The 21,503-nt window shown below is 46.9% G+C and overlaps 2 protein-coding genes across 7 annotated transcripts in view; one reads left to right on the top strand and one right to left on the bottom strand.

Moving 5' to 3' along the window:
• The window catches only part of MUC20 (mucin 20, cell surface associated), a 78,642-nt gene that overhangs the window by 3,551 nt on the left and 53,588 nt on the right, over window positions 1-21,503 (top strand). For 2 of the 4 annotated variants that reach the window (XM_084986515.1, XM_084986516.1), the window contains exons 2-4: window positions 883-2,193; window positions 4,821-4,912; window positions 15,456-15,585. In XM_084986515.1, coding sequence (XP_084842641.1) covers window positions 883-2,193; window positions 4,821-4,912; window positions 15,456-15,585 — 1,533 coding nt within the window. 4 annotated transcript variants of the gene reach the window in all.
• MUC4 (mucin 4, cell surface associated) overlaps window positions 13,934-21,503 on the bottom strand; it is a 55,565-nt gene continuing 47,995 nt past the window's right edge. For all 3 annotated transcript variants that reach the window (XM_084990828.1, XM_021068273.2, XM_021068274.2), the window contains 6 exons: window positions 21,092-21,274; window positions 20,609-20,682; window positions 18,791-18,855; window positions 18,468-18,706; window positions 15,567-15,729; window positions 13,934-14,547 (listed from right to left, as the gene is read on the bottom strand). In XM_084990828.1, the coding sequence (XP_084846954.1) occupies window positions 14,346-14,547; window positions 15,567-15,729; window positions 18,468-18,706; window positions 18,791-18,855; window positions 20,609-20,682; window positions 21,092-21,274 (926 nt within the window). In that variant the 3' untranslated portion in view covers window positions 13,934-14,345. The remainder of the gene's footprint in view (window positions 14,548-15,566; window positions 15,730-18,467; window positions 18,707-18,790; window positions 18,856-20,608; window positions 20,683-21,091; window positions 21,275-21,503) is intronic.

Genomic DNA, 21,503 nt, shown 5'->3' with positions numbered 1-21,503 from the left:
AGATTCCCGGGGCTGTAGCCTCCCCGGACACCAAGTACCCACTGGCCCGCCACTCACACAACCCTAGAGAGTCAGTCAAGTGAGCAGAAGCTAGCAGAGAAATGCTAGCAGCATCTCTCTCTAAAATGTGTAATTTTGCCTTACCTGGCTCCCTGTTACCTGTAGAAGATGCCTGGTACATGGTTTCTCTAGTTCTTGGGTTCCATCCCTCATCTCAGGCCCATGTTCAGGAGAGGCTTGAGTAGAGAGGGAAGCTTGCCCTTTTCCTTTGCTAGAGCTCTGGGGACTCTACCCACTCCCCTCTCTTTGGCAGCAGCCACTATCCACACTGTTTAGGAGGTTCCTTTCCCTACCTCCACCCCCCTGCCCAGCTACCTCTAAACATAAAACCACAGATGTTTCTTGTATTTGAAGGATTTCTATTTCCCTGGGGAAGCATTTGCTAGATGAGAAAAGAATTGATAGGAAAGTGATAAGGATTCTTTCCAAAACTTCTGAGCCTCGTAGTACCTGCTCCAGAGTTCTTGGCTCACTTGGACTTCTGCCTTCTTTGCTCCTCCTCTTTCTGCCTTCTTTGTGCCTCCTGGATCCTGGCCCCACACATTCTCTCTGATGGTTTCAGACCAATAATCAGCTAGATTCTGGGGCTTGCTTGCCTCAAGTGGGCCGTCAGAGGACATCAGTCAGGGTGATCCCAGTTCCATGGCTGCCATGTGGGACCGGATCTCCCGACATTACCTCCTTCTTCCTTGCACAGAGAGATTAAAAAGAGGGTAAAAGCTCATTCTTCCTCCCAGAGTGCCCAGGGCATAAACACAAGAGCATGTGTTAAGTCAGTGCCCTGGGACTCATAGCTCATGAAGCTGGTCTTACCCAACACAGGCCCCAGCACCAATGGATCAGGCCACGCAGATATGTCTGCTGTGACTCCAGCGGCTGGGACAACCTCAGAGGGACTCTTTTGGACCACTGACCTCACTGAAATCTCTGTGCCAAGCCATATCCCTTTGGAAACTCAAACCCTGGGCACCCAGACCTCTGATAGAGCTTTCATCCCAGGTGGCACCATTTCAGAAGCAGAGACCCGGGAAACCAAGACCATTTTTCCTGCAGCAAAGACCAGGGCCCTCGTGAAAACAACGCCTTCCAAGTCCATGGTTGTGACCATGCCTCTGGAGACACCAGCCACCCGTAGCCGCCCCATGGGAAGTGAAATGACCACAGTTGAGACTGTTACAGGTAAAGATCTCTTGAAAGCCGTCTTTGACACCCTTTGCACTTTTGACAGCTCTGAAGAAGCAAAGACGATCATGGTTGACTACTTGACATTGGCTTACTCTGCAGAAGCTAAGGCCTTGTCCTCGGAGAGCAGCACCTCCTCTGACAACTCAGTTCCAGCCATTGCCCCACAAGCCCTGTTACCCAACATTACTGCTCTGGCTAAAGCCTTGGTTCCCTCCAACATCACCATCCTCAAAGTGATCAACTGCAGTTTTATAGAAATAGAAGCAACTGCCACCATCCCTGGGACCTCAGACATAAATCACAGCCCCACAGGAGGAAAGGCCCTGTCTGCTCCTGAAACATCAGCTTTGCCTGACTCCAATGAAGACACATCACACTTCACCAGGACCACACTTCACTCAGCCCCTGCTGAGATCTTGTCAACAGCCAGTGCCACAGTATCAACCACACCTGATAGCACACTCACCATCAGTAGCACCACTGAGACTGAAACAACAGCAGCCAAGGCCACCCCTCCCAGTGGAAAGTTGATGACAGTCAGCACTAACTTCTTGGAAGGAAACTCAACCCTCTCTGTTGGAACAAGCCACACCAAGGTCTCAGAGGCAGTTACAACATCCACAGAAGCTTGGTCAACAGTAGGCAAAGCGACCTCCCCTGCTGGGTTCTCGGCCATGGTCTACAGCCTCTCTGAAGTAGCCACCATCATGAACTTCACCCCCTCAGAGACTTCTACCACAGGCAGCACATTCAGTGGGCCTGTTCCCCTTAGCAGGAACCCGCTTCCTTCTGCCCATCTGACGACGGCCAGCAGTAGTCAAGTAATAAACACCACTTTAGCCAAGACCACAGCCTCAGCAAAGACCTCTAAGATGGCCAGCACAGCTGCGGGGAAGCCCTCAAGAGCCACCCCTACCACTGTTCCAAGATGGACAGATGTTACTGCAGGTAAGTGGCTCCCTCTTGTGTGATCTTTGGGGATTTGGAGGTTGGAGTCTACAGGATATCTGCATGTTTTAAGAGTAGGGAGAAAAGTGGGATCTGGGGCCTACTCTGAGTCCTTCTCTGAGGTCACCTCTCCATGATCTTCTAGTGGTTCTTGCCAGAATCAGTAACAAGCAAGTTAAGGTAGCATATGGAAAAAGTTCAGTGCTGGGAGTATGGAGAAATGGTTTGAGATCTTGTCTCTGTCCTTAACAACCTGAGCGACCTGGGACAAGTCCCTCACCTTCTCTGGACCCAGTTTCTCCACCAGTACTGAAGGGGGTTGCAATGAAGTCCTTTCCAGCTCTACCCTTCTATGAAGTTAACTGTTATGTAACTACTGTGTGCCGGTCAAGGCCCCACATTTTATTTAAAAGTCAGTCCTCCTGCTCTGCAAGCTCCTGTTTTTTTGTTTGTTTGTTTTTGGTTTTAGTTTTTAGGGCTGCACATGTGATATGTGGAGGTTCCCAGGCTATGGGTCAATTAGAGCTGTAGCTGATGGCCTCCGCCACAGCCATAGCCACGCCAGATCTGAACTGCATCTACAGCTGCGTCTGCTACCTACACCACAGCTCACGGCAACGCCAGATCCTTAACTCACTGAGCGAGGCCAGGGATTGAACCCACAACGTCATGGTTCCTAGTCAGATTCCTTTCTGATACACCACAATGGGAACACCTGGAAGCTCCTGATTTAGCCAGAGCCACATAGAAGACACCATTGGCATCTGGCCCAAGTTGCTGCCCTCTGAGCAGCTGGGACGCCATGAAAGTAGAGCTTGCTATGTGTGCTTTCTGGAATTAGAGCTACAAATGCTGAATTAAAACAAATAAATAAATTGGGCAAATGTTTGGGAATTTAAAGCTGTATCTCTGAGACAATAGACATTCTCAGGGAAGAAGCCCCTTGTCAGAAGCTGCTTGATCAGCCCAGCTCCTGGCCAGGCTGTAGCCTCCACCTCCACTTGCCATCCCTCTTTCCTCATGCTCATTCCTATAGTTTTTTCAACTTGCCCTGCCTTTCTGCAGAGGTGAAATAAAAATATTCATCATAACCACCTTACTGAGTATCTTTTGTATTACAGGCAGAGGTGATATAAAAATATTTCACAATCAGTAAGCACTGGTACTAGCTGAATATTCTCTCGGCTGCCAGGCAGTATACCATGAGCTTTGCATGCATTATCTCCTCTAACTAAACCTTCAAAACCACCTTATGAAATGTTGTGTTATTACCCCACTTGACAGGGGAGAAAACAGATTTAAAGAAGGTTAAAAAAAAAAGTAGCAGTGGATTCCAAATGAAAGTCTGATTCTGAAACTCACAGTCTCCCATTGAGCTTTCATTTCATTTTAAAAATCTCAATTTATTAATATATCTTCCTTATACACATAATTGATGGTATCACTTTCTTGTGAACCCTCTTCTGGACATGAAATATGGATCTGGAAGCATAAAAAGGAAGATGAAAAATATGACCTATATCTATATGATATCGATATCAGTATCTATCTATCTATATATATACTTTTTTTTTCCTAGGGCTGCACCCGAGGCATATGGAGGTTCCCAGGCTAGGAGTCTAATCGGAGCTGTAGCTGTCGTCCTAAGCCACAGCCACAGCAACACAGGATCCAAGCCATTTCTTAGACCTACACCACAGCTCATGGCAATGCCGGATCCTTAACCCAATGAGTGAGACCAGGGATTGAACCGGTACTCTCATGGATACCACTCAGATTCTTAACCTGGGGAGCCACAATAGGAACTCCTAGATAATATCTTTCATGCAAGGGGAGTGTGTGATAAACAGATCTCTGAGACAGGCTTTTTTTTTTTTTTTTTTTTTTTTTTAAGCAACTTATCAGGATTCCATTTTGTTTTACCCTAATAAATTAAACCAGTCTTTTATGGATGGACATTTAAGTTGTTTCCAGTATTTTATTATGACAAACAGTGCTGCAGTCAATAGTATACTTTTCACATCGTGTTATTTTCTGTAGGATAAACTTCTAGAAGTGCGCTTGCTGGATCAGTGCTAATGGTATTCTGATAGGAAGAAACAACTACAGGGTGGCAGGTAAAAGCAGGCAGGTTAAGGCTCAAGAAAAGACAGAAGTTGCCTACTAATCTTCTAAGTGGGGAAGGCTGGACTGGAAGACCTCCACCAACTTAGAGCTGGGAGAACTGGCTGAGCGCATCCCCTCAGAGAGGCAGCCTCTCTGCAACATTCTCCTGGGCTGGCCCCTTTCCCAACAGCCCCATCCAGGGCCTCCAGACCTTGAGCACATTTTAGATCCACTTTCGTTTCTCCTTCCTCATGTTGCTCTTTTGACTTCTCCAAATGTGGACAGGGCCTTTGGCCATCATTTCCTTCACTCTTGTTGGGAAGACACTGCCATGGGCCCAATTATTGGAGAGAAGGGATCCTCTTTCTCTTTGCATTGAGTACATGCAAGATCCTGTGTGAACACAGACACATTTACACACGAGCGTGGCCACATACATGCAGAGTGGGGACAGAGGCTGGGCAGCATTATTCACGTCTTGATTCCCATATTTTCATCTCCCTACTGTTCTCATCTTGCAGGCAGGAATGGAGGCTTCCTCCTCCTGAGGCTGAGTGTGGTCTCCCCAGAAGACCTCACTGACCCCACAGTGACAGAGAGGCTGATGCAGCAGGTGAGTGGGCTCTTTTTGTGCCAGGGAGCAGAGAAGAGGGAGAGGTTCTCAGGGACTCTGGGGAAGATCTGCAGGATATAGAAGAACATCTGCTACACTTGGGAGGGTCTGGTCTTATGCAGCATTAGGAGTGAAATCTAAGGATCTGTGCTTGGCTTTACTTCTTTCTGTTTTTCCTGAGTTCTGAATTCCCCTTCTCTGCTATATAAAAAAACTCTTTCCTGGAGTTCCTGTTGTGACTCGGTGGGTTAAGAAACTGACTAGTATCCATGACAATGCATGTTTATGACCTGGCCTCGCTCAGCAGGTTAAGGCTCTGGCGATGCTGTGAGCTGCAGCATAGGTCACAGGTGCAGCTTGGATCTGGTGTTGCTGTGGCTATGGTGTAGGCCATTAGCTGCAGCTCTGATTCGACCCCTAGTCTGGGAGCTCCCATGTGCCACAGGTTCGGCCCTAAAAAGGAAAAATGTCTTTGCTCACTTTTTTCCCTCAGGCCCTAGGAAGATCAGGCCTTCTGGTTCCTGGGTGAAGGCCAATGATATTAATGGGCAGATAGGCAGGACTTTTGGTTGCAAGTGGCAGCAACCTAACTCATTGTAGCTTACACAGAAAAGGTAAGACATTGCCTGAGAAACCTAGAAGTGGCTCTCTAGCTTCAGTTATGGCTGGATACAGAAGCTCAAACAGGGTCACCAGGATTTTCTCTTTCTCCCCCTCTTAGCTCTGCTCCCTTCATTCCTCAGAGTCTCTTCATATGTAAGGAAGGGTGGCTGAAACAGCCCTAGATTCACAAGGTACTTCCTTCTCCCAAGATCTGCATATGGTACTAGGGAAAGACTGATCTCATTGACCTGAAAGGGCCACCTCGACTGACAGCCTGACATGAATCACACAGACTGGGAAGGAGAGACCCCAAAGGAAATAGGGATACTAGACAGAACCGCCCCCCCCCACCACCACTGATGTATGTGCTAGATGGGAATCAAGCTTATATTTGTAGGAGTTTCTGTCATGGCTCAGTGGTTAACGAATCCGACTAGGAACCATGAAGTTGCGGGTTCGATCCCTGGCCTTGCTCAGTGGGTTTAAGGATCCAGTGTTGCCTTGAGCTGTGATATAGGTTGCAGAAGCAGCTAGGATCCCATGTGGCTGTGGCTGTGGCTGTGGCTGTGGCGGTGGCGTAGGCCGGCGACTACAGCTCCAATTAGACCCCTAGCCTGGGAACCTCCACATGCAGTAGGAGCGGCACTAGGAAAGGCAAAAAGACACACACACACACACACACACACACACACACACACACACACACAAGATTATATTTGTAAATAAGTTGGGGAAATTCTCCTAAAACCCCAGATCACTGGACAAAGTTTCCAGTGGCAGAATTCTGGGGTGAGGGTTTTGGGGAATGGTATGAGTCCTTGGAAGATTAGAATGAATTAGCTCAGCCTAGCTCTGTGTCCAGATCTTGCTGCCAGGGGCTGCTGGGAAGAGGAATACCTGAAATTTCTCTTAGTGGAAGGAGAGCCTATCAGGACTCACATAATGAGGTATTCCCGGAACATGGCATGGGGTTTTGAAGTGGGACAGCTAAATAAAGACAAATTCCTGTTGCACGTGATAATCCAAGAGGCAAGTGTGAATCCTGGTTGAAGAGGGAAGCTAGGGCCATGCCAGATATAGGCCCCCAAACTGGAAACTATTTCAGGGGTCAGAGAGAAGCCAGGGAGATAAGAGCAGATCAGAGGTACAGGAACCAGACCATGCAGGTGCTGGTCTCAGTTCTTGTTGGGAGCTGGCCCCTGGCATAGAGCTCAGGGCTCAGACGAACAACAAGCTTTGGAGCCAGGTGGATCTGCATGTGAATCCCAGTCCCTAACTGCATGACCTTTGGTAAGTTACTCTGTGTTACTTTTCTTCCTTGTAAAAGAAGGCAGATACTACTTGCTCTAAGGTTACTGTGGGGTTTAAATGGCATGAAGGACTAAGCCCATGGCTAGCCTGGAAGAGGCACAGGAAGTGTTGCTGGCCTCCTCCCCTGCTGTCCCTTCTGGTCCTTGACCTGTGGTGAGTTCAGGGGCCACATGGGCTGGAAGTGCCACCTGCTCCTTTTGCCGACCAGTTCCACCGTGAACTGCAGGTGCTTACGCCTCCCATCCAAGTCTCCCTGCTGCGCGTCAGGAGGGGCTGAAGAACATCAGCTGCGACCAGGCACAGCCGTGTGCAGAAGGGGGCATCGCTGCCTGTGACCTGAACCTCACCAGGACTGGAACCATGATACTACACTGAGATGTACCTGGAAGGTTCCCACGTACATCAGCAGACCTAAGGCCTTACCCAGACATGGCAGTGGGACCCTGGCTCACATATGCCTGGGTGTACGTGTAAGGGGGTGGGGGTGTCTTCCCTGTCCCAGGATGTCCTTGGACTTCCCCTGGCATGTGTGTTGTGTTTCAGTAAATTGTGACCTGATCACCCATCCTCACGTACTGTGTGCTTCCATCCTACCTTAACATACTCAGTGTTGCCCAGGGACACATTCTTATGATGCAGGGAGGGATTTTGTGCACCCTCACTGCTGCCTTCCACCTTTATGCTCCTCTGGTTCTTGGTTTGGACCCTGATTATAGCACTTAGTGTGGCTGGCCTAGGAGCCTGCTGAAACATGAGCTCCTTCAGAGCAGGAATTGCACATGCTTATCTCGGTATCCCCTGAACCTCTCAGAGCATCTGGCCTGAAGTAGGATCACAGAGAGTGCCTGCTGAATTGACTTGAACTTCAAATTCTCAACACAAACAATACTCAATTATTCCTCCCCTGCAGCTCGAAAGTCATGTTATTTTAAAAAATTAAATGTGGCTTATTTTTTCTATTGTTGTATCTAACACAACTACTGTTAATATATATGTTCACCCTCTCCATGTGGATGATTCTTTGTGGATTGCCACCAAAAGTTACCTTACATTCAACATTTCCAAGATAAAAGTATTAATCTTTCTCCTAAACCTGCTCTGCCTGTACCTTCCTCATCCCACTTAGTGTCAGTTGCATTCTTGAGTTGTTTAAGCCCAAATCCTTAGAACAATTTCTTTCTTTCTTTTCTTTTCTTTTCCCCCCCTTTTTTTTTTGGCTGTCCTGTGACAGATGGTGTTCTCAGGCCAGGGACCAGATCTGAGCCAAAGTTGTGACCTATGCCACAGATATGGCAACGCTGGATCCTTTAACCCACCATGCCAGGCCGGGAATGGAACCTGTGTTCTGGAACTGCAGAGACCCTTTGGATTCCATTGCGCCACAGTGGGAACTCATTTTCCTTTTCAAAAAAATTTTTTAAAGTTAAGCATAGTTGATCTACAGTGTTGTGTCAGTTTCTGCTGTACAGCAAAGTGGCCCAGAACTATTTCTTATTTCTCTATTTCTTTCACATTTTTGTCCCGTTCACGAAGAAATTCAGTTGGCTCTGTCATCAAAGTAGGCCCAGCATGTGACCCCTCCTCACCATCTCCACGGCTCTCACCCTAGTCCAAGCTGCCATCATCTCTCACCTGAATGGCTAGTATCCTCCCAGCAGGTCTCTGTTTCCACCTTACCCCTCAACCCCCAGTGTAGACTCAGTACATCAGCTGGAACTATCTTTTTATAATGTAAGGCAGACTGTGCCACTCTTGCTTCAAACCCTCCCATTTCATACAGGAAAAAAGCCATGTTCTCACAATGGCCAGTAAAACCGTACACGATCTGCACCCCTCTGCTGGCCTCTTGAACTTGCTCACTGCACCTGAGCCACACTGACTTCCTTGCTTCTTGTTCCTTGAATGTGTCAGGCCTTGAATGCATGCTTCTGCCTTAGGACCTTTGCATGCATTGCTCAGTCTACTTAGAATGCATCTCCTCCAGATATCCACTTGGCCAACTCCTCCACTGCTTTCAGTGGATCTATGCAACACCTCTCCTCTGCTTTGATATTCTTCATAACACTGATCACAACCTAGCATAATATATATTTTATTTATTTGTCTTGTATATTATGTTTCCCTCAATTAGAATGAACGAGTTTGCACAGTGCAGTATCCCTAGTGTCTAAGACAGTGCTTGGCATATGAAAGGTGCTCAGGAAGTACTTGTTAAGTAAAAAGAAACAAGGCAACTTGAATATTGCTCTGAATAAGGGGACCATATGTATTCAATTGACCCCCTTCCTCTTTCATAGTGGGGCAGAATAAGTTTTATAAAGTAAGTTGGACAAAAATAAATCAAACATTCATCCCGGCATATTTGCTTAGCACCTACAACGGAAGAAAGATATTTTGTGTGCCTTGGGGGATCCAAAGATGTCTCTTCCCACAGAGAGTAAAGTTAGTAGGGGGAGGCTTCTACTCGTGCTTAGAAGCCCAGTTCATCTAGTACCTCCTTATGGTGGCTTTCTCCAAATTCCCTAAAGAGGTGCTAGTTTCCTAATGTCTTTACATTTCTGTCTTAATACTTAACATACTATGTCGTGATTTATTTATTAAAATTTTTGGGAGGGTCTTTTTAGGGCCACACCCATGGCATATGGAGGTTCCCAGGCTAGGGGTCTAATCGGAGCTATAGCTGATGGCCTATGCCAGAGCCACAGAAATGCCAGACCCAAGCCTTGTCTATGACCTACACCACAGCTCATGGCAACACCGGATCCTTAACCCACTGAGCAAGGCCAGGGATTGAACCCGCAACCTCATGGTTCCTAGTCATATTTGTTTCTGCTGTGCCAAGACAGGAACTCCTATTTACATATTTGTTAAATCATATGTGCTTCAAGACAAGCACCATGTATTATTCATCTCTATAGCCACAGAACCTAGCATAGAGGGCGCTCAAATCTTTGCTGAATGACTTAGATAATGGGCCACATGAGCAGATGACCATGAAATATGGGGGCTGGGCTCTAAAAGGTAGGAAAATGACATTCAGTATGGAAGTAACAGAATATAAATTTGATGATATTATTAAGCTGCACTATAATTAGGTAGAAATAGACAGCAGTTTATATAACACCACTGTTTATAAATCCAATTTTTAAATAGTTTTTCTTTTCTCGTTTTGCTCCTATTCAAAGTGATGCCTAATAAAGTGTCCTTACATACATATAAGGACACACATGTTCATACAGTGCTGATTACTATTATTGTTGGAAGCAAAAATTTATAAAATATGGCATTAGGAAGGAAAGTGTTTAATTATGCTTCTGTGTGTGTGTGTGTGTGTGTGTGAGAGAGAGAGAGAGAAAGAGAGAGAGAAGGTGAGAGAGAGAGAATTACTGGAGACGACCAAAGTTAGTGGAAGTAATATTACCAAAGCAGTTAAGAGCCAGAAGTGCCTGGAAAAAATTCTCTAGTTATCTCAGATTCCAAGGTGTGTATATATGAAGTAAAAAGCCACATATTTCATAAAGACAAAGTGGGGTGTGGACCTAAACAAGAGAGCCTGTCTAAGGTCACCTGTAACTCAGCACAGACTCCAAAGGCAAAAATGCAAGACCCTGATGAGGACAATGTGAGGTGGAATTTTTCTGACAAAAGACTTCACCTGAAGCTTCTGCCACAGCCCGTCCCTCCTTCTTCCTTGGGAGGGAGCCTGGCCACCAGTTAGTGGAAAGCGGTGAATGGTAACTAGCCCCATTCAAATGAGGGGGTACTTTTTTTGTATCGATAAATAAGTGCATTGGTGCATCATCCAGTGATCCATCATGCATCATCCTGGTCACTAAAAGCTTCTTTTCTCAGGCCCAGAGGATGTTTTTGGAGGGTTCCTTTGGGGCAGGGAATGCTGGGCAGGGGAATCTGTGTCTCTGGCCAAGCATCTCCCCAGACAGCTCCTTTTGTCCCCTGGTGCCCACTGAAGTGTCTCAGCTGCTTGCCACCAACCTTGCAGTTAGATAAAGGATTTTCATCAGCTCCCCGTCTCTGCCAAGCAAACACATGCCTGGAACCCCGAAGAGGAGCCCTTCAGTTCTTTATTCCAGGGGCATAAGTAAAAGAATCCAAACCATACAGAGCCAGGGAGCTGATGAAAATCCTTGATCTAACTGCACTATTCAGAAGGCAGCTTTCCTTTCCAGCCGGAGGAGGATGTCACCCTCAGACACCGTCTTCCTTCCTCATGACACCCTCTCTCTGCACACCCAGCACCTCAGCCATTTTGACCAGGTTGCCAGATAAGAAACAGGACACCCAGTTAAATTAGAACAAATAGATAAACAATGAATGCTTTTTAAAATACATCAATGTCCCATATATTTAATGGGACATGCTTATGCTAAAAAATTATTTGTGCTTTATCTGAAGTTCAAATTTAACTGGAATTCCTGTATTTTTATTGCTAAATCTGACAACTATACTTTTTTTTCTTTTTTTAGGGCTGCGCCTGTGGCATATCGAGGTTCCCAAGGTAGGGATCATGGCAACATCGGATCCTTAACCCACTGAGCGAGGCCAGGGATAGAACTTGCATCCTCATGGATGCTAATTGGGTTTGTTAACTGCTGAGCCACGATGGGAACTCCAATGGTGATATGTTTTTAATTTTAAATTCTATTTGTTCATTACTGGTATAGAGGAATGTAATTTACTTTTGTAACATTAACCTTGTATCCTACAACTTGCTATAGTTACTTAAAGATTCCAAGAGTATTTTTTTAATCAATTCTTACAGATTTTCTACATAAGTAATCATGTCATCTATAAACAAGGACGGTTTTATTTCTTTCTTTCCAATCTGTGTACTTAAATATATATATATATTTGTCATTGAACTAGTTAGAACTTCCAGTACAATGTTGAAAAGCAATGGTAAGAGGGGACAGCATTGCCTTACTCCTGATCTTAGCTGAAAAGCTTTGAGTTTCTCACCATTGAGTATGATGTTAGCTGTAGGATTTTTTGAAGATTGTATGTGTTTTACCAAGCTAAAGTTCCCCTCTATTTCTAATCTGCTGAGAGTTTCGATCATAAAGGGGTGTTTAATTTTGTCAAATGCTTTTTCTGCATCTATGGATATGATCATGTGATTTCCTCTTTAGTCTGTGGATGTGATAGATTACATTAGTTTATTTTAAAATGTTGAACCAGGAGTTCCTGTCGTGGCGCAGTGGTTAACGAATCTGACTGGGAGCCATGAGGTTGCCGGTTCAATCCCTGGCCTTGCTTAGTGGGTTAAGGATCTGGCATTGCCGTGACCTGTGGTGTAGGTCGCAGACGCAGCTCGGACCCCATGTTGCTGTGGCTGTGGTGTAGGCTGGCAGCAAAAGCTTCAATTGGATCCCTAGCCTGGGAACCTCCATATGCCACGGGAGCAGCCCTAGAAAATGCAAAAAGACAAAAAAAATAAAATATTAAAAAAATAAATAAATAAAAAAAATAAAATGTTGAACCAGCCCTGAATCCCTGAGATAAATGCCACTTGGTCATGGTGTATTATTTATTGTTTGATTCGATTTGCTAATATTTTGTTGAGGATTTTTGCATCTATGTTCATGAGAGATTGGTGTATAGTTTTACCTTCTTGTGATGTCTTTTTCTAGTTTTAGTACTAGGAAAATGCTGGTCTTACAGACTGAGGAAGTTTCCCTATATTTCAGTCTTTAGAAAGAGAGTTGGTAGAATTTCTTCCTGAAATATTTGGTAGAAATCACCAGTGAGCCCATTTGGATTATGTGCTTGATAATTCTTGGTAAACGAATGCTGAGATTAAGTGAATGTATTTTACATGGAGACTTGATTACACTTTGGTGCATTTGAGGATAAAACCACAGCTTCGTATATATTGGGAGGAGCATCACCTGCTGGTAGAAGTCATTCTCTACATAAAGCAGACAGTTTGGAGTATGTGGATCAGAAATCACGTTTCTCTGCAAACTTTCTCCAACACCACTTACTCACCTACAAGACTGAGCCTGAGCACCCATGTTTGTATCATGTGATCTCCATTTCTACACTATGGCTACACTTGATTGGACCAGGGATGGGCAATTAACATAGGCTGGACCAATCAGATTCTCTCTTCATGGATTTGGTATTTGTACCAAGAAGCAACTACCCAGTTTCTGCATAGAGTTGGAATTGAGGTTCCCTAGACATAGGAGATATGGACCAGTTGTTGCTGGCGTTGTTTTACCAGATGTATGTAAAGTTCTGCCTGCTGAGAGAGAGGGATGAGGTGGAAACTGATCAGGTTTCTGGGAACAAACAGACAGAGTGGGACTGAGGGAATATGAGGCACAATCAGAAGGCTCCAACTGGGGACCAGGAAAGACCAGAGAAGGTGTAACAGATGTCGGGTACCCTGGATCTAAAGGTGAGGTAGCTCCTGAAAAAGGAGCTGAAATGATTTAATCCCTCCTCCAGGGAACACTCTAGACAAGAAAAAGCACTGAATGTTTATCCTCCTGAGGAGTTTCCTTTGTGGCTCAGTGGCTACCGAACCCCACTAGGATCCATGAGGTTGCAGGTTTGATCCCTCACTCAGTGGGTTAAGGATCCAGCATTGCCATGAGCTGTGGTGTAGGTCACAGACTCGGCTCAGACCCTACATTGCTCTGGCTGTGGCGTAGGCCAGCAGCTGCAGCTCTGATTTGACCCCTAGCCTGGGAACCTCCATATCCCACAGGTGAGGCCCTAAAAAGCCAAAAAAAAAAAAAAATTTATCCTCTTGAAACTGATGGGCAGAGACCAGCAAGCCAGGAGGGGTTACTGGGAGATGGTTGGGAAAACTCCATATGGGGGTGTCTTTATCATCCTCCTCAGAGGGCCAGGCCTTGGCTTGTGATGGGGGGAGTGGAAGAAAGTGAGATGGAGGAGGAAGCAAGGATCCAGGTCTGGGCTGGAGCAACCGAGCTTTCCAATATGCAGTAACTGAGAGCTGATGCAGGGCTGAATCCAGCTCACCTCCGCTCTTCTACCCGCTGTGCCAAGCCCTTCAGCCACCAGAGGAAAATCATGAATGAAATCCATGGCTTTGGGAGACACAAAAAGTCAGAGGGATTTTTAGTTAAATAGACTTTAATTAGAAGTAAACCAGAGAGTTTTGTGTGTAAATGTATTCTGGTTTTTAATTTAGAGCCATCACCCCTTCAACTCTGGTGTGTGCACATACGTGTTCTGTAGGTGTGTCTTCTTTGTGTGTCTGTGTGAGAACCTACCATTTATGTAGCAGGCCTATATGGCCTCTTCCTGTCAGCCTGTGTCTATTATACTGATAAGGTATGGCCTTGTTTTTATGACTGTTTTTATTCATTCCTGTTTTTCATTCTTCTTGAAGAATCCTGAACTGCCATCAGTCACTTTTCTCTTTCCAATCTGGACCAAACCAAGGCGCCTGAAAAAGTGTGTGCGGGTGGGACTGGGGTGGGCCCTGAGGTATCCTAGGACAGAGCCACCTGTGTGGGGCAAGGCCTCAGCTTTCAGGCCTCAGGTCTCCGTCCAGGGAGTAATGGGTCCCAGAGAAGTATCTGAAGTGCAGGAACACGAACAAGGCGACCCCCATCAGCAAGAGGGCGCCCAGAGCCCCAAAGAGGATTCCGAAGAAGGCGCCAAGTTTCATGCTCAGGTGCTCACAGCGCTGGCCCCAGGGCGTGTAGATGGAAAAGGGCACACAGCTGGAGACAGAGAGAGAGAGGACCGGTCAGCAGCGGGGTGTGGGGATGGGGAGGCTGGCCCTTAGCCTCCCCACCCCTGCTCTCAGCCCAGCCAGAGGAGATTTTTCTACAACAGGCTGGGTCCCTCTCTGGGGAAGGGATGGGGTCAGTCCCCCTGCAGGCAGGCAGGCAGCAAGCGGTGCTAAACCGAGGCCACTGAGCAACCTAGGTGGGCTGGTAGTGAATTCACTTGGGGTCAGCTCCACCCCTACAGCAGGGCATGGATGGGGGGTGGAGGTGGAGGCGGAGTTGGCCGCAGGTGAGCACACCTAGCTCCCAGAAAGCTGCACCCAGCCCCCAACGCTGTGCTCCACCCGCTGCCTTCTTAGACCTGGGAGGTGAGAGGGCTGAGCCCATCTGCGACTGTAGTAGGGCCATAGGTAGACGGAGGGCACCGATGTGACAAGAGCGCCAGGAGGCACTGCGCTTCTCCTTAGCATGCCCAGAACTTAGTGCCCTCCACTCACCGGAGCCCCTCAGACCAGTTGATGAACCAAGGGGACAGAGGGCACCAGTTTGAGAGGGCCTCCCCTTTCTGGGAATCTTAAGGTGGGCCAGGACAAGGCCTAGATACAGGACAGTGGGTTCCTTTTCCACAAGGAGATAGTAGGCTGTCCATGACCCGAGAAGCAAAATCAGGTGGAAGAGTTTGGCTTTGGAACCCACTATCCTGTAACTTAAATTACTGGGTACCGTAGTCAGATTCCTTATCATTTCTAAGTTGCGTTTTAAAATGGTCATATCTATCTATCCATTTGCTGGTTTGAGGTGCAAAGGTTATATAGCATCTTTATTCTCCACAAATGTAGGCACTCATATCTTCTTTTCCTCTGTCCCTTTTTCTCTGATCCCCTTTCTCTCGATTACAGAGGGAACCACCCTACATTTTCAGGCGCTGTGAGGTACCATGGCATTTCCAGACTCCTTGCAGCTTGGATTCTCTGGCACTGCCCTCCACCTCCTGCCCCCACCCTGCTCACCTGCATTGGGGCCCCTCGGGTAGGTGCTGGCACTGGCCTCCATTCTCACAGTAGCCCCTACTGCACGGGGACACACAGGTGAAGCCTCTCTCCGGGCTGAAAACCAGGTTGTAGTCCTTGTAGCCGTTACATTGGAAGTAATTTTTCAGTGTGCTCACATTCACTGTCAGATAGGACACAAGCAAAATGGAAACCAATGGATTTACACCAAATCTATACCTTTTCTGTCAAGAATTCCATTTTAGGCACTCATCCTGAGAAATAGTTGGAAATACACAAAAACTACATATATTCATGGAAATCCGTAGCAGCATGGTTTATAAGAGCAACAATAAGCAGAAGTGGCTTTGTTTTTTTTTTTAGGGCCACACTAGTGGCATATGGAAGTTCCCAGGCTAGGGGTTGAATTGGAGATGCAGCTGCCAGCCAAAGCCACAGCCACAGCCACAGCAATGCCAGATCTGAGCTGCATCTGCAACCTATACCACAGCTTGCTGCAATACTGGATCCCCAACCCACTGGGCGAGGCCAGGGATAGACCCCGAAACCTTTTGGATACTAGTCAGGTTCTTAACACGCTGAGCCACAACGAGAGCTCCCAGAAGTGGTTTTGTTAAATAAAGAATATTGTGCAATGGATGAGGACCACAGTATGAAAAGTGCATTGGTTAAGAGCATATGCTTTGAACTCTACTAGACCTGAGTTGAAATTCAAACTCTACTACTAACTAGTTGTGTTATTTTGGGGAAGTTTCTTAACTCTTTCAGCCTCAATTTCCTTATTTTTTTATTAAAAATCTTTATTGGAGTTCCCGTGGTGGCTCAGTGGTTAATGAATCCAACTGGGAACGATGGGGTTTCGGGTTCGATCCCTGGCCTTGCTCAGTGGGTTAAGGATTCGGCATTGCTGTGAGCTGTGGTGTAGATTGCAGACACGGCTCGGATCCTGCATTGCTGTGGCTCTGGTGTAGGCCGGCTCGGATCCTGCATTGCTGTGGCTCTGGTGTAGGCCGGCAGTTACAGCTCTGATTCAACCCCTAGCCTGGGAACCTCCATATGCCGAGGGAGTGGCCCAAATGGCAAAAAGAAAAAAAAATTTTTTTGTTTAAATTTTGGTCTGCCTATAGCATGTGGAAGTTCCTAGGCCAGGGATTGAACCTGCACCACAGCAGCAACCTAAGCCTCTACAGTGACTACACTGGATCCTTCACCTGCTATGCCACAAGAGAATTCCTTCAGTTTCTTTATTTCTTTATTTTATATTTTACGTTATTTTATAAGTTTCCTTATATTTTTTATTTTATATTTCCTTTTATTTTATTTATTTATTTTGCTTTTTAGGGTCACACCTGTGGCATATGGAAGTTCCCTGGCTAGGGGTTGAATAGGAGCTATAGCTGGCAGCCTATGCTACAGCCACAGCCACAGCAACACAGGATCCAAACGTGTCTGCGACCTACACCACAGCTCATGGCAACACCAGATCCTTAACCCACTGATGGAGGCCAGGAATCGAACCTGCATCCTCATGGATACTAGTTGGGCTTGTTACTGCTGAGCCACAATGGGAACTTCCTTCCTTATTTTTAAAAGGAAACTACCTTACTGTAAAGTTTAAATGAGGTAATATATGCACAGTATTTAGCACATAGTAAGCCTTCAGTTTAACAGTCACCATTCTATTTAAAATATTTAAAAATATTTAAAAACATTCTATTTAAAATATATTAAAACACACTATTTAAGACATAAAATAATATATCAAATCAGAATGTGAATACAATGTACAAGGTAATATGTTCACAGTTAAAGTAATGGAGAGGTTATCAAACATTAGGTATGATTTGATCCCTTTATTGATATATGAAGTGTCCTATGCATAAAAGAGAATTTAGCAGAGTATGTGCAAAGGGGATTTGTCTCTGGGGATTAGAATACAGGTGATTTTTTTTCTGTTAACTTCTGTGTCCTAAACACAAAACATATTGTACTTGCATAATAAAAATTGTGGGGGTTTTGTTGATTTGTTTTCTCTAAGAAAAGGCACAGTCAAGTCTGGAGTATTTATTCCCTTATCCCCAACACTGCCTCCCTACCACACATACCATAGTAGTTTGGAGGATTTCTCATTGTTGCCCCTGGAAGGGAGGGAGCTTAGCCTGGATTCTAGAAGAAGCTCTTGCTTGGCCCTAGGCTCAGGTAACACAGCACCTTCTGTGGCATTTGGCATGGCCACTGTCCTGTTCTCTGCCCCACTCATAAGACAGGGTGGGCTATTCCTTTCCTTCGCTGGCAAGTTTGCCAACCTACCTCATTCCCCTTCTGGGATAATTAGAGTCTGTCAGAGCTGAAAGGGACCTCAGACATCCCACCTCCTTTTCCAGATGAGCGTGTTGAGGCCTTGACTGGGGATGGACTTTTGCACAGGGTCACGCTCTTTCAAGGAGGTGATAGTTCTGCCCCTGGGCCAGGTCTCCAGCCTTCAACTTTATATCTCCAGGTGGAGGCAAAGGCAAAGGCAAAAACAATGTCCTTGTTTATATTTATAAAATAAATGTTAACCAAATCATTAACAATTTTATAGAAAGAAAACCATTAGCAGCAATGGTCAGGAAAGCAGCAGTTGGAGCAGTTGCTCTGTGAAACTGTACACGTGGGGATTCATCAAGCAGTACTTTGTGCTCCTGTTCCTGAATCTAGAAGGCTGGTGGGTAAAAGGTTCCCAATTTCTCTTAAAAATGACAAACAAAACCCCCCTAAATTTACTTCCTTCTTATCTGTGGCCTGCTGTAGAATACACTTCAGCCATGGGTTTGTGTGGGCCTGAGATCTGTGGCAGGCTCCCTCTGCTTACCCGCTCCCTCAGCTATCCTTGCTGCTGTCCAAGAGATAGTGACTCACCAGCCATCACACTGAGCACATCTCTCCTGGAGATGGGTTGGAAGACCACATTGTTCCTGGGCTCCTCACTTCTCTTCCACCTCCTCTGTGAGGCCTGGGATAAGAATGCCTCCACCACTGCGTCCAGCAGCCTGGTATTCAGGAAGTCAATGACAGGGCCCCCAGGGCGGTACTGGAACTCCGAGATGACTTTCCAGTATTGAAGGAAGTTTCCTGAGGCCGGTATTGCTGGGAGTTCACTGTGTGAGAGGGGCACAGTGAGGGGCCGAGGGGTGAGGGGTGTAGGGAAGGACCGGGGCCCAGGTGGGGGCAGTCCCACTTACACTCGTTCCACTTGTCTGTTCCGGAGAAAGGCCCGCACATCCAGGTTCCCCAGTCTATAAGCCACCTAGGGCAGAGGGTGGGGGTTGGGGTGGGGGTGGAAGTGGGGGTGAGGTCCAGTCCAGAGAGGAGACCTTTCCCACTTTTGTGTATGTATTCATCCGTGTTTCCTCCTCCTCCTTCTTATTCTTCTTTTTTTTCTGTCTTTTTTTTTTAGGGCCACACCCATGGCATATGGAAAGTTCCCAGGCTAGGGGTTGAATCGGAGCTGCAGCTGTCAGTCTACACCACAGCTCACGGCAACGCCAGATCCTTAACCCACTGAGTGAGGCCAGGGATCAAACTCGCATCCTTATGGATACTAGTTCAGTTCGTTACCACTGAGCCACAATGGGAACACCCCTCCACCCCAGTTTCCTTCTTTGAATGTGAGCCCCAGGACCACCAGAATTTTTTTTTTTTTTTCGTCTTTTTGCCATTTCTTGGGCTGCTCCCGCAGCATATGGAGGTTCCCAGGCTAGGGGTCGAATGGGAGCTGTAGCCACTGGCCTACGCTAGAGCCACAGCAACGTGGGACCCGAGCCATGTCTGCAACCTACACCACAGCTCACGGCAATGCCGGATCCTTAACCCACTGAGCAAGGCCAGGGATCAAACCTACAACCCCATGGTTCTTAGTCGGACTTGTTAACCACTGAGCCATGATGGGAAATCTCAGAATGTTTCTTATCTATTTCTGCATCCCTGCCCCACAAGCCTCGACTGGTGACTGGCATGGGTCCCTACTTAATAGAAGTTTGTTGGTGAGTGTAGGACTTTACATAACCTCACCCCAGTTCCACTCACAAAGCGAGAATATGAAATGAACAGCCCCTACCTTGCCTCTGATCCCTGACTCACCCACTCACCCTCTCCCCATATCTGAATGAACATCAATTATATTTAGCCAGACCTGGGGGATGGTCAGATGTGTGCGTTGGGGTGGGGGGGGTGTGTGTGTCAGTGTGAGTTAGAAACAGCCCATACTCAAAGATCCATGTCAACAGCCTTTACCATAGAGATCCCAGAATGCTGCCCATACTCAAAGATCCATGTCAACAGCCTTTACCATAGAGATCCCAGAATGCTGCTGTTGTAGTAGTAGTAGCAGTAGCAGCAGAAACAATAGTTATTTTGGTAATTTTTGAATGTATTGTGTTTCAGGCACTGTGCTAAGTGCTTTACATATATTATCATTTCAACTTTGACACAACCCATTGACATGAGTACTATTATTACTTCTGTTTTTATATATGGGAGATCAAATAATTTGTCTAATGATCATACCTGCTCTAGTGAGTGGTACTGCCAGGATGTGAACCCAGGTAGGATTCTAGAGCCTCAGTAACTCAACAATTGTGCTACTTTGCCTGTGACTGCAGAATCAACAGGGGTGTGGGAGCCAAGAAGAAGGAGCCCCCAGTTCTCTTGGGGAATTCAGGGAAGGCTTCCTGGAGGTGAAATGCCCTCTTGTGTTTCTTCCATATAGTGCCCAAGAGCAGGTCTCGAGGGATGCTCAGAAGGAGAGGCGAGGCTGTGTTGACTTGCCCCCCTCTCCCTGCCCCCAGATTCTGTTCATTGTGAGATGGTCATTCACAGCCCTTTGGAGGTCTCTGTCCTGCGCCTCCCTGCCTCCCTCACCCCCACCCCCCTGGGGCAGGAGGCTCTAGCCACCTCTGGCAGTTGAGTCTAGATGGATGATGAGATGCAGAATGTACAAGCCATGGATAAGAATCTGCCAAGAACCGCCTCCCCACCCAGAGCTAGCCTGCAGCACTGACCGTGGCATTGACATCTGCTTGGGAGGCATTTTCTTTTTCACTGAGCAAGAGCTGGATGAGCCTTGGGGGAAGCTCTGGAGAGGGAAGAAGCAGATTCATAGTCACCTCACAGGTTTACCCAGACTTAGCCAAGGAGGACAGCCCAAGAAGACTGCCCTCTTCTACAGTCATAGAAGGTCACCAGAAGAATCAGAAATGGCCAGGTCTGCTGACCTCACCCTGTGATCAAGGCTGGCCTGACTCTTGTCTCGCTGAGCTGTGAGGTCCCCTTCAGTCTTTTCTCAGCAGACTGCTCAGACCTGTGGTTTGTGGTGTGACAGCTGCCCCCCACTCACTCCCACAGCCTACAACTTACGAGCACACGAGAGAGATTTGGAGTTCTGTCCTGTGAGTTTGAGGGACTGAGCCTGGCCCCCAGAGTCCCCCATCTTCCCCCAAGTTAAGAGACGTGTGGAGTGGGGATGGCAGGGCATCTGGCTGTACCTGGAAGGATGGTTGGAGTGAAATTTTTTCCAGCCAGGAAGCAGCGGGTGTCTTCCATGAAGGCTGGGGGGCAGGTGCAGGCGGGCTCGCAGGTCAGAGACTGGGAGATGTAGCAGCGACCCTGGTTGTAGCAGTAATTCTCAGGACAGGTCTTGTTCCAACAGTTGAAAAAGCTGTTGAGAGCTGCAGAGGGAACAGACAGTCTGCTACACCACACTGGCAGCCGCCAGCCAGAGAAAGCTGCTCCCAGGACAGGGTTGGCTTTTTCCCTGCAAAGCTCACTTAAACTGTGTTCTGCGGGTGGGCCACTCTGAACCCCAAACCATCTTTCTCCCTTTTCCAGACATTTCTTTGCCAGACAACCCTTTTTCCTCTGCCAGGTAGGGGTTCTCCCACTTCTGCTGAGGGAATG

The sequence above is a fragment of the Sus scrofa genome, chromosome 13 (genome assembly GCF_054392235.1).
Source record: "Sus scrofa isolate SSC_HxYL_T2T_F1_AM1 chromosome 13, Sscrofa_HxYL_maternal_Yorkshire_Landrace_v2.0, whole genome shotgun sequence".
Classification (NCBI taxonomy): domain Eukaryota; kingdom Metazoa; phylum Chordata; class Mammalia; order Artiodactyla; family Suidae; genus Sus; species Sus scrofa.
The sequence above is the reverse complement of the archived record's forward strand: the minus strand, read 5'-3'. Positions and strand labels throughout refer to the sequence as shown.